This window comes from Carica papaya, chromosome 8 (genome assembly GCF_054855325.1).
Source record: "Carica papaya isolate Zhongbai chromosome 8, ASM5485532v1, whole genome shotgun sequence".
Taxonomy (NCBI): Eukaryota; Viridiplantae; Streptophyta; class Magnoliopsida; order Brassicales; family Caricaceae; genus Carica; species Carica papaya.
The window spans coordinates 3919801-3932578 of NC_142316.1; the positions used below are offsets into that span (position 1 = coordinate 3919801).

General features: G+C 31.0%; 1 protein-coding gene across 1 annotated transcript; it reads right to left on the reverse strand.

Moving 5' to 3' along the window:
• Positions 1-814: 814 nt before the first annotated feature.
• Positions 815-7656, reverse strand: LOC148240386 (uncharacterized). The gene is made up of 10 exons (XM_088209746.1): positions 7543-7656; positions 7296-7432; positions 5232-5313; positions 5070-5144; positions 4574-4667; positions 2188-2303; positions 1915-2103; positions 1707-1817; positions 1495-1608; positions 815-1370 (listed from the first exon to the last, which is right to left on the reverse strand). Exons 1-10 carry the CDS (start codon positions 7654-7656, stop codon positions 1014-1016), a joined length of 1389 nt encoding a protein of 462 aa, XP_088065872.1. The 3' UTR covers positions 815-1013.
• Positions 7657-12778: the final 5122 nt, after the last annotated feature.

The window sequence follows — 12778 nt, forward strand, 5'->3', positions numbered from 1 at the left end:
AAAAAAATGAAGAATCCATCCAAGGTTGCCATTCTCAATATATATGACCGTTCACTACTTGATTCATCTCCAGATAAACATCTCTCTCTCTCTCTCTGTCCCTCTGTCTATCTATCTATCTATCTATCCCTGTACAACATGTCCCACACAAAAATTGAGAGTCTAGAATTCTCTGGTTTCGAAATACAGCCATACATTGAGCAACATGAAGGGGCAGGTGCATCAAATCAAAATTCAAACGCTAAAGGATCAGAAGCATCCAACATCTTCGATCAAGTACGAGCAATGGTTGGAGTAAGTATCGAAATATGCATATGTGCTAAGGATTCGATATGTTTTTTTATAACTTTTTAAAATGCTCCATCTTGATACAGAAAAGGGTAAGGGAGTTCACTTCAGACGACCTCGTTTCTCCCAAAACGAATAACCGGTACACAATTCGGCAAAGAACCAAATGTTGGACTATAGAGCGACGACAGCGTGTAACTATGAGATATGATTCAGTTAGTCCTATTAATTTTTTGAACTTAACAAGTCTTTTTTAGAGCGTGCATCTAGAAATTAGAAATTTATATATGGTTACTCAAAAACCTTGACAACATTTACTTGATGTGTTACTGCAGTATTTCATTCATAGGGAATCACGGGGATTATTCCGACCAGCAGTGGAAGTCACAGACTTTATACTGCACGAGGTCTACCCAGAGAAGCCGATTCCCAAGCCAAGGAAGAAAATAACAGAAGAAGGGAGTAGTTCTGCAGTGCCAGCAGGAGAAGGGAGTAGTTCTGCAGTGCCAGCAGGAGAAGGGAGTAGTTCTCCGGTGAGAAATAAGGTGGGAAGGCCAAGAAAAAATAAGGTGGATGGGGAACAAGAAAGTATTCCGGTAAGAAGGAAGGTTGGCAGGCCAAGGAAGGTGGTGGATGGGGAAAAACCGACTTCTTCTGTATGGTGTTTTTTCGTGTATATACATACACACATTGGAAATATTATGGTCACAATTAATTTTCTAATACTAAAATATTTTATGTAGATTTCTTTTATTCTTTTTTGTTGTGCAGGTGGATGTGCAGAGGAAGGAAAAGGGAAAGAGAAAGAGGATGGAAGAAGAGGTCGATTTATTTTTAATTAAATTGACCACCTTCCTTGGCCTGCCAACCTTCCTTCTTACCGGAGTACTTCCTTGTTCCCCATCCACCTTATTTTTTCTCGGCCTGCCTACCTTCTTCCTCACTGGAGAACCACTCCCTTCTTCTGCTTTTTCCTTCCTTGGCTTGGGAGTCGGCTTCTCTGGGTAGAGCTCATATAGTATAAAGTCCGTGACTTCCACCGCTGATCGGAATAATCCCTGTGATTCCCTATGAATGAAATACTGCAGTAACACATCAAGTAAATGTTGTCAATGTTCTTGGGAAACCATGTGTAGAGTTCTCAATTTCTAGATGCATGCTCTGAAAAAACCAGCTTGTTCAGTTCAAAAAATTAATGGGACTTACTGAATCATATCTCATAGTTGCACGTCGCCGTCTCTCTATAGTCCACCCTTCGGTTCTTTGCCTGATTGTGTACCGATGACTCGTTTTGGGTGGAATGAGTTGGTCAGAAGTATACTACCATCAAGAAAATTAACCATTTACCAATTTTCTACAAAACCCATTTGACATACAAGATGATAGGAGAGATTTAAGCGACAGAAATATTTACTAACCAGTTGGATGTTATCAGCTAAGACCAGAAGATCCTCTGGAAGGGTAAAAGAAACTGTGGCTCTTCCTGCTACTGGACATTTCTGTCGTTTCTTAGGTTGCTGCTGGTGCCCCTACACACATCAAGCTGTAATCTAAAAAACCTAGAAAAAATTTGATATATATATATATATATATCTATACACATATATATGCAGATTGTGGACGCACCATTTGACTGGGTTCGTATGGATGGACAATTTCTTCATCAGGCCTTCTGAAAGAAATGGGGATAGCTGCCACGGTCTCAGATGCAATATTTTCTCCTTCTGCAGCTAACCGTTCTGCCTCGGCTGCTTCGCGTGCTTTCTTCTCATTCTCTTCTTCTTGCACCTTCGCTCGCAACTCCCTTACCCTTTTCTGTTTCAAGGGGGAGCGTGTTAGTAAATTTATTTTAAAAAAACCCATCGGATCCTTCGCATATCTGTATAGTTCGATACTTACTCCGACTATAGCTCGTACTCGATCAATTAAGTTTGATGCTTCCGATCCTTTAGAGGTTGAATTTCGGTTAGATGCACCTGTCTCTTCATGTCGTTCAATGTATGGCTGTATGAACTCTCAATTTTTGTACGAGACATGCTGTAAATTGAGAGAGAGATAGAGAGAGAGAGAGAGAGGGAGAGAGAGGGACACACACAGAGAGAGATACAGAGAGAGAGAGAGAGAAATGTAAATTGAGGATGGCGGCGTTGGATATTTTATTACATATCTCTTTTTTTTTTCCCTTATTTTAGAGTAAAAGAAACATATTTTATTACATTTTATATTTTTTTCTTAACCTAAAAAATTATTAACTTTTATTTTTTTCCGTCCATCTACATCTCTTTTCTCTTTTTTCCCTCTTTCAATCCATCCCCTTTGCCCACTAATAAATCTGACCAATTAAAGCTAAAAAATCTGCAATTATTTAATAACAAATATAGTTTTTATCTCAGCCTACTAAGCCTTATATATTATGTGTGTGTGTGTCTGTATATATTTGTAATAGCATAATATTTTCATATATATATATATATATATTCACATATTGATAATTAAATAATGCCCTTTAGTAAAAATTTTGAGCACAAATAAAATAATAACTTTTTGTCTTATTTTATTATAAAGATATTCTTGATACATATTTAGTTTTTCATTATCAAATATTTTTTTTGAAAAAATATATATACGTGTGAACAAATAAATAAAAAAATATATATGTGAATACAACTTCGAACTAAAGTGCTCATTCCCCATTATTAATTACTGTTTTTGTTTCTATTTAATTAAAATAACTTCCTAATATTAGTTTTACGCATTCGCCTTCATCTTATAACCTATAATTATTAAATTTCTTTTTAATTTTCCTTTAAGGTGTGTAAATGCAGACCGATTTATTTTATAGGGACTTAATTTGAATAAGTTTTTATATATAACTAATATTAGACTTATACAAATTATGATAAATTTTGATATGTTGGAGATACCATTAGTTACTAAATCCTTTCTTTTAATTACATAAAACATATGCATGTATTCAAGGATCATCATTTATGTTTTATGATGAGTATATTATACGTACATAATGTGCATATTAGATATGATTAATGTTATTATTAGGCAGCACAAGTTGTCTGTACTTAAAATACATATATCATAAGCAAATAGTGTTGGTCTGTACTTAAAATACATATATCATATGCAAATAGTGTTAACATTCATTGCATGCATGCTACTAGGCATATGATATGTACGGAAAAGAAGTTATACATCATATTAAATGCACATACATATGTAAACTATATGTTACGCGCATAGTGGGAAGTACATTACATGTAAGGAACAAAATTCTTAGTATCAAGTCAAAATGGCAATAGAAAGAGATCTCTAATGATAAAGGGTTAAATATAACAAAAGTATCTAAAAAATTAAGAAAATATAAATATGGTGATTAGAATCAATGATGGTCTAGGAGACGAAGACCCTCCTTCATTATTGACTCAAAATCTGAACAACTTTCTCTAATTCTTCGGTTGTGGAGCCAGTAATTTTATTTGTAAAGCCCACAACATCAATTTTAACCCCAACATCATATGTTGTAGATTTAATAGTTCTATCTACTAAGTTAATTAGCGAATCGAAATCTTTATTTGTAAAAGATAAAATAATATTCTCATTGCATTGCATCGTTGATAGATTCGAGTTCTCCAATATTAGTTCGTATATGATCTCCACAGTCTTTTTTTATATTTCTGTTGCTACCTCTTCATCACTTGCAACTGCAACAATCAACTCAATGTCACTAATATTACCGTTAGATTCTTACCTAATATGATTACATATAAAAAGTTTATATGAGGAGATAATGTATAGGTAGAATAATATTAACAAACAATAAATTATTTATATAACACTTAATTTTAGTTTTAAAATTATATTAGATTTAGACCTAAAATATTATGATATTACAAGATTAACTAGTCAGAAAGTAGATGATTATTATAGGTTATTATAGTTAGTTAATGTGAATTTACATCCTAAATATAAGATTACTTTTTAAATAAATACTTAATTGATGTTCATATATATGTAACATCTTAAGCAAAAGCAAAAGATAAATATAAAGAATATATGATTGCCAAAATACGAGTCTTAGTGGTTTTAGGTTTAGGTTGAAATATTATATCTTTACCCATTTATTTAATTAAGAGAGACTTACAGATGGTTCTAGATTTAAATTCGAAGAAGTATTGGAGGTCCTTCGTGGTTTTTTCACAAAGACCATCGGTATATATCTTTTGCTCCTCATCATTATTTCTCTTGTTATCTTTTTCATTGATTGAAATACCTTTGTTTGAGTGTAAGCTCATCCTCATGAGTAGCTCTTCTAAAGAATTCTCAATAGACTCTAGAATCTTCTCTTTCATCTCCTGATCATACCTCTTCAATACGCGTCTTGGCTTATAGTTTGAGTTACACTTGTCTGTATTTTCTTCTATCTTATGAAGAATAACTTTTCTTTTTTATTTCTGCTTAAAAAAAATAGTTTACTTATAGCATAACCGTATAACAACTTACATATTTATCAAATTGTACCCACCAAATAATAATTTGTAATCTATAAAAATAAAAAACGAAGTTATTTCACCCATAAAATTTATAAATGTATAGTGTGAAAAAACTATTCTGATTATAATAGGATCAATTGATTATTCTACCCTCTTTCTCCTACCCTTGTTGTCTTCACTGTCATCTATAAGTACAAAAAAATGAAGTCACAGTATTTTTCTTTCATATGTACCTATTAATAACTACATATTATATAATTAGGTTAAGTGAGTTACTTGGGCAGAATCATTCTCATTTGCTACCTTCTTTATCTCGGAATCTATGGAGCTTGTCCCTGAAGAATTCATCATCTATACAAGAACACAAAACCAAGTTAAATCCAATAATATGCACATGAATAAAAATATCAATTTCAGTCTTATATGTTAATTAACTACTTCATCAACGACAGAAGGCATATCTCCTGCCACCCCTTTCTGGTTTTCTTTCTTGGTTGATATGTGTAAATTAATAGGTGAACTAAGTACATTTTGATCAAAATCTTACACATTGAGAAACTATTATATGCATTTCTATCTAAGCAGCTTATACATATATATAAACATATATATAATAAATACATTCCACTCACTGATGGAGTCTTTTCTCTCTCCATTTTCTTCCTTTGTTCCCTCACAACACGTACCTTGCACAAAAAAAAAAAAAAAGAATCTAGATAAAATATTTTATAATTAAAAAATTAATGATGACTTTTTAACATTTCCAATATATATACATACATATATATATACACTCAAAAACAACATACCGAAGAAGTCTTATTTTTCCCATCCACCGCTTTCCTTAGCTTGCAAACTTTCTTTCATTCTAGGGTACTCCCTTGTTCCCCATCCACCTTATTTTTCCTTGGCCTGCCAACCTTCTTCCTCTCTAGGGTATTCTCTTCCTCTGTTGGCACTGCAGAACTACTCCCTTCTTCTACTTTTGTCTTCCTTGGCTTGGGAGTTGTCTTGTCTGGGTAGATCTCATAAATTATAAAGTTTGTGACTTCCACAGCTGATCGGAATAATCTCTACTGATCGGAATAATCCTCATTATAGATCTCATAAACTATAATGCTTTTTGATTGCTCAACAATAACATTACAGGTTAAATCATCTATTGAATTAAATGTTATGGATTTTGCATATCTATCAAGTCCAAAATCAAGGAGTTTATAGAGAGAAGAATTTTTTTTTAAAAAATATATTACAAAATTTATATATTCTTAGTTAATAAATTGTATACAGTAAAATATACATACATATGATATTTTGAATTGTTGATTCTCCTAATTTTTTTTTGTAAAAAATGTATTTGATATTTTAAATCTAATATAGGGTTGTCAATGAATATGAAAATTTCATAAAATTATGTATTTTTAGTTAAATTTTTAATTACATATTTATAATTAATTTTATTCTCAACTCTTACATTTAAAATTTAATTAATGATATATGTACAATATTGACATTTTTTTAATTGGCACAAGATATAAAGAGAAGGTTTATAGAAAAATAATTTATGTTTATATCCCGAATTTATATATTTTTCTTCTGCTGAAAGTAAAGTGCTTTTGACAGCAATAATATTACATATAAAATTATCTATTGAATAAAATGCTATACATTTTGTGTATTTATCATGTCGAAAACTGAACACGAAAATGCATGGACCTTATTACCTATTATTATTTACCCTTTTTTATTTCTATTTAATTAAAATAACTTCCTAATATTAATTTCTCTATTCCATCTTCATTTTAAAACCTATATTATATATATTAATTACAAATAATTAATTTCTTTTTTACTTTTCCTTTCAAGTGTGTAAATGTAGGATGAATTTCTTTTATAGGGTGCAAACATTTGGATGAACTTTTATATATAACTAATATTAGACTTATATAAATTATGATAAATTTTATTAAGTTAGAGACACCATTAATTACTCAATCTTTTCTTTTAATCACACTGTACATATACACGTGTTCACAAGGATCATCATATATATTTTATGATGAGTATAGTACATGTGTGTGATGTGGGTATTAGATATGACTATAGTTATAATTAGGCAGTAGACTTAAAATGCATATATCGTATGTAAATAGTGTTATCATTCATAGCATGCATGCTACTCGACATATTTTATATAATGAAGTGAAATTATATTTAAATTGTATTTGTATACTGATAGGTGTATTATATGTTTATAATAAAATTATTAATACCAAGTCAAAATGACAATAGAAAGAGATGTGTAATGATAAAAAGTTTAATCTAATAAAAATTTCTGAAAATTTAAAAAGATAAAAAAGATTTAATCTAATCAAAATGTCTAGATATTTAATAAAATATAAAGGATTTAATTTAATAAAAATGTTTGAAAATTTAAGAAAATATCAATATAATGATAAGAATCAACAATGATTGAATCGACAAAGACCCTCTATTATTGACCCCAAATCTGGACAATTTTCTCCAGCAAATCCATCAATTTGAACCCTTAACGACTCTAGTTCTTCAGTAGTGGAACCAGTAATTTCATTTGCAGAACCCAGAACATCAATTTCAGGCCTAACAACATCATTTTTAGACTTAAATTTTCCATATAGTAAGTTCATTAGTGACCCAAGATCTTCATTTGCAGAAGTAAAAATAGTTTTCTCATTGGATTGCATTTTAGCATATTCAAGTTCTCCAATACCATTACGCCTCCAATGTCCATTGTCGTTCTTTCTATCTCATCATTGTCAAAACTTATTACCGCCGCATTCCCTATTTTATTGATGCCCCTTTTTGCTACTGCCTCTCCATCCATTGCTGCTATAACAATTGAGTCAATGTTATTAGTATTACTTTTAGATTCTTACCTAAGATGATCATTGTGTATAGATAGAATAATATCGATAAAAGATAGCTTGTATATATAATACTTAATTGGCTCTAAATCATATTATATTTAACCTAAAATGTTATGATAGTAAAAAAATACTATAGGTTATCATACTTAGTTGATGTGAGATTACATTATAAACAAAAACTTAAGTAATATATATATATCTATATATAACATCAACTAGGTAACAAATAAATATGTGCACATATATTACTATAGGTTCTTATACTTAGTTGATGTGAATTACATCCTAAACAAACACTTAATTACATGCATATATATAGATACGTAGATCTCTATATACATATCACATTACATATATAAATATGTTCGTATCTTGATTGTCATTCTCTCTTTCTAGTATGATAAATTCTTCATTACTAGTAATGTTTTTGTCTTTCTCTTATACTAAACATCAAACACTCATTATATGTAAAAGAAAAACACTTCAGTTTGTGCACATATACAGATATAGACATATATATATATATATATCACCTCATCTATGTATATATATAATATGTTAATACTTTGATTGACTTTCTCACTTTCTGGAATGACAAATTCTTCATTGCCCATCGTGCTACTTCCCTCATATGTTACCAAATATGAAACATTCATTACACTTAAAAGTAAGAACAAAAGCAATACATACACAATACATGATTTCCAAAGTTTGAGCATTAGTGGTTTTAGGTCTAACTGGAAATATATATCATTATCCATTTGTTGAGATAAGGGAGATTTATAAGCAATTATAGGTTTAGATTGATAGAAGAGGTTGAGGTCCTTCTTGGATTTTCCAGAAAAACCACAAATGTATAACTTTTACTACTCCTCATTATTATTTCTCCTGTACAGCTCTTCTACAGAATTCTTTTTAGGCTACGACATCTTCTCTTTCATTTTATGTATGTTCATATTTCCTTATGCCTCATTAAGAACAACATTTGTTTTTGCTTCCTGAACAAAAATTATATTACTTATAGCTTAATCATATCATAACTTAAATATTTATTAAGTTGTACCCACCAAATAACTTTTTGTAATCTTGTCATTGGGGTCAAGTATCAATTCCTACTCTATCAACTATAGAAACAAGAAGCAGAGTTTATTTTATCTGTTAAATTTAATTATAAATGGATCAACCTCTTCTTCTGTCCTCTTTCTCTTTCCCTTTTCCTTTTTCTGCACATCTGCCTACACAACAAAAAAGAATAAAAGAAAGCTAGATAAAATATTTTAATATTAGAAAATTAATTGTGACTATAATATTTCCAATGTATGTATATATATACACTGAAAAACAATGTATAAAAGAAGTCGTCTTTTCCTCATCAACCACCTTCCTTGCCTGCCAACTTTCTTTTTTATAGGAGTACTTCCTTGTTCCTCATCCACATTATTTTCCCTCAGCCTTCCTACCTTCTTTCACACTGGATTATTCTCTTCTCCTACTAGCACTATAGAATTACTCCCTTCTTCTACTTTTTTCTTCCTTGGCTTGGGAGTCAGCTTCTTTGGGTAGACTTGATATAGTATAAAGTCTATGACTTCCACTGCTGATCGGAATAATCCCTATGATTCCCTGTGAATGAAATACTATAGTAACACATCAAATAAATGTAGTCAATGTTCTTGGGCAACCATGTGTAGATTTTTCAATTTCTAGATGCATGCTCTGAAAAAACCAGCTTGTTTAGTTCATAAAATTAATGGAACTTACTGAATCATATATCATAGTTGCATAGTGCCATCTCTCTATAGTCCACCCTTCGGTTCTTTGTTGAATTGTGTACTAATGACTTATTTTGGGCGGAATGAGTTGGTCAGAAGTATACTACCATTAAGAAAATTAACCATTTACAAATATTCCACAAAACCCATTTGACCTACAAGATTATATGAGAGATTTAAGTGATAGAAAATTTACTAACCAGTTGGATGTTATCAGCTAAGACCAGAAGATCCTCTGGAAGGGTAAAAGAAACTGTGGCTCTTCCTACTGCTGGACATTTATGTCATTTCTTAGGTTGTTGCTGGTACCCCTACACGCATTAAGTTATAATCTAAAAAACCTAGAAAAAATTTGATATATATATGTCTTTTCACATATATATACCAATTGTGGAAGCACTATTTGACTGGGTTTGTAAGGATTGACAATTTCTTCATCAGGCCTTCCAAATAAAATGGTGACCGCTGCCACGGCCTTAGATGCAATATTTCTCCTTCTGCAGCTAACCGTTTTGCCTCAACTGCTTTGCGTGTTTTCTCCTCGTTCTCTTCTTTTTGCACCTTCACTCGTAACTGCCTTACCCTTTTCTGTATTTGTACTGATTTATTGGTTAAGGGAGACTTACAGATGGTTCTAGGTGTAGATTGATAGAAGGATTGGAGATCCTTCTTGGTTTTTCCACAAAGAGCAGCAATGTATATCTTTTGATGTTCTTCATTATTATTTCTCTCGTTGCTTTTGTCATTGATCATAATGACTTTATTTGATTATTGTGACATTATCATGAACAACTCTTTTAAATAACTCTTCTTATTAGACTCCGAGGTCTTCTCTTTCATTTTATGATAGTACTCCTTGGATACACCTCTTGCCTTGTACTTTGAATTATGTTTATCCATATTTCCTTTTACTTCATCAAGAACAACATTCTTTAAAGTTTGTCCATATTTCCTTTTGCCTCATCAAGAACAACATTCAATCTTATATGTTAACAAACTACTTCATCAATGACACAAGGCATCTCTCCTACCACCCCGTTGTGTTTTTCCTCTTTGATTGGTTTCTGTAAATTAACAGTCAAACAAAGTATATTTAATCAAAATTTTACATATTGAGGAACTATTATATGCATTTCTAACTAAGCAGCTTATATATGTACATATATATTATATATATAATATACACTTCACTCACTGATGGAGTCTTTTCTTTCTCCATCTTTTTCTTGGGTTTCCTCACCACATCCACCTGCACAACAAAAAAGATAAAATAAATCCACATAAAATATTTTAGTATTAAAAAATTAATGGTGACTTTAATATTTCCAATATATATATGTGCACTCGAAAACAACATACAGAAGAAGTCATTTTTTCCCCATCCACCAACTTCCTTGGCCTGCCAACCTTCTTTCTTACTGGAGTACTTCCTTGTTCCCCATCCACCTTATTTTTCTTTGGCCTGCCTACCTTTTTCTGCACCGCACAACTACTCCATTCTCCTGCTGGCAGTGCAGAACAACTCCCTTCTTCTGCTTTTTTCTTCCGTGGCTTGGAAGTTGGCTTGTTTGGGTAGACCTCATAAAGTATAAAGTCTGTGCCTTCCACAGCTGATCGGAATAATCCCCATGATTCTCTATGGATGAAATACTGCAGTAACACATCAAGTAAATGTTATCAAGGTTTTTGAGTCACCATATATAAATTTTTTAATTTCTAGATGCACACTCTAAAAAAAACTTGTTAATTTCAAAAAATAAATAGGACCTATTGAATCATATCTCATGGTTACATGTTGTCGTCGCTCTATAGTCCAACCTTTAGTTCTTTGTCGAATTGCGTACTGGTGATTCATTTCGGGAGGACAGCTTTCTCTAGCAAATCCATTCATTTGAATCATTTAAGACTTTAATTCTTCAATTATGGAGCTAGTAATTTCATTTACAGAACCCACAACATCAGTTTTAACCCCAACATCATCTGTTGTAGATTTAACAGCTCAATTTACTCGATTAATTAGCGAATTAAAATCTTTATTTACAAAAGGCAAAATGATTGTCTCATTGCGTTACATCATTTGTAGATTCAAGTTCTCCAGTATTAGTTCATCTTTGATCTCCATGGTCATTTTCTCTATTTCTGTTGTTGTCTCTTCGTCTTTTACAGCTACAACAATCGAATCAATGTCATTAATATTACTATTAGATTCTTACCTAATATGGTCACCATATAAAGAGTTTATATGAGGAGATAATATATAGATAGAATAATATTAATAAAAGATAAGTTACTTATATAATGCTTAATTAGTTTTAAAATTATATTAGAATTAGACCTAAAATATTATGATATTACAAGAGTAGCTAGTCAGAAAGTATATGATTACTAAAGGTTATTATAATTAGTTAATGTTAATGTATATCCTAAATGTAAGATTGCATCTAAACAAATACTTAACTGATGTTCATATAGATACATAACATCTTAAGCGAAAGCATAAGCAATATATACACAATACACGATTACCAAAATATGAGTCTTATTGGTGTTAGGTTTAGGTTAAGATATTATATCATTACCTATTTATTGAGTTAAGAGAGACTTACAGATGGTTCTAAGTTTAGATTGAAGAAAGTATTCGAGGTCCTTTGTGTTTTTTCACAAAGACCACCACTATATATCTTTTGCTCCTCATTATTATTTCTCTTGTCATCTTTTTCATTGATCAAAATGCCTTTATTTGAATGTAAGCTCATCCTCATGAATAGCTCTTCTAAAGAATTCTCACTAGACTCTAGAATCTTCTCATTCATTTTCTGATCATACCTCTTCAATGAACGTCTTGGCTTATAGTTTGAGTTACACTTGCCTGTATTTTCTTCTATCTCATGAAGAATAACTTTTCTTTTTGCTTCCTATATAAAAACATATATTACTTGTAGCATAAACGTATAACGGCTTAAATATTTATCAAATTGTACCCACTAAATAATCATTTTTAATTTATAAAATAAAAAAGGAAGTTATTTCATCTATAAAATTTATAAATGTATAGTGTGTAAAAATTACTCTGATTATAATGGGATCAATCAATTCTTCTGCCCTCTTTCTCTTTTCCTTCCTCGTTGCCTTCACTATCATCTATAAATTCCGAAAAATGAAGTCAATGTAATTTTCTTTCATATGAATCTATTAATAACTACATATTATGTAATTAGGTTAAGTGAGTTACTACGGTAGAATCATTCCCATCTGCTATCTTCTTTATCTCATAATTTATGGACCTAGTCCCAAAAGAATTCATCAC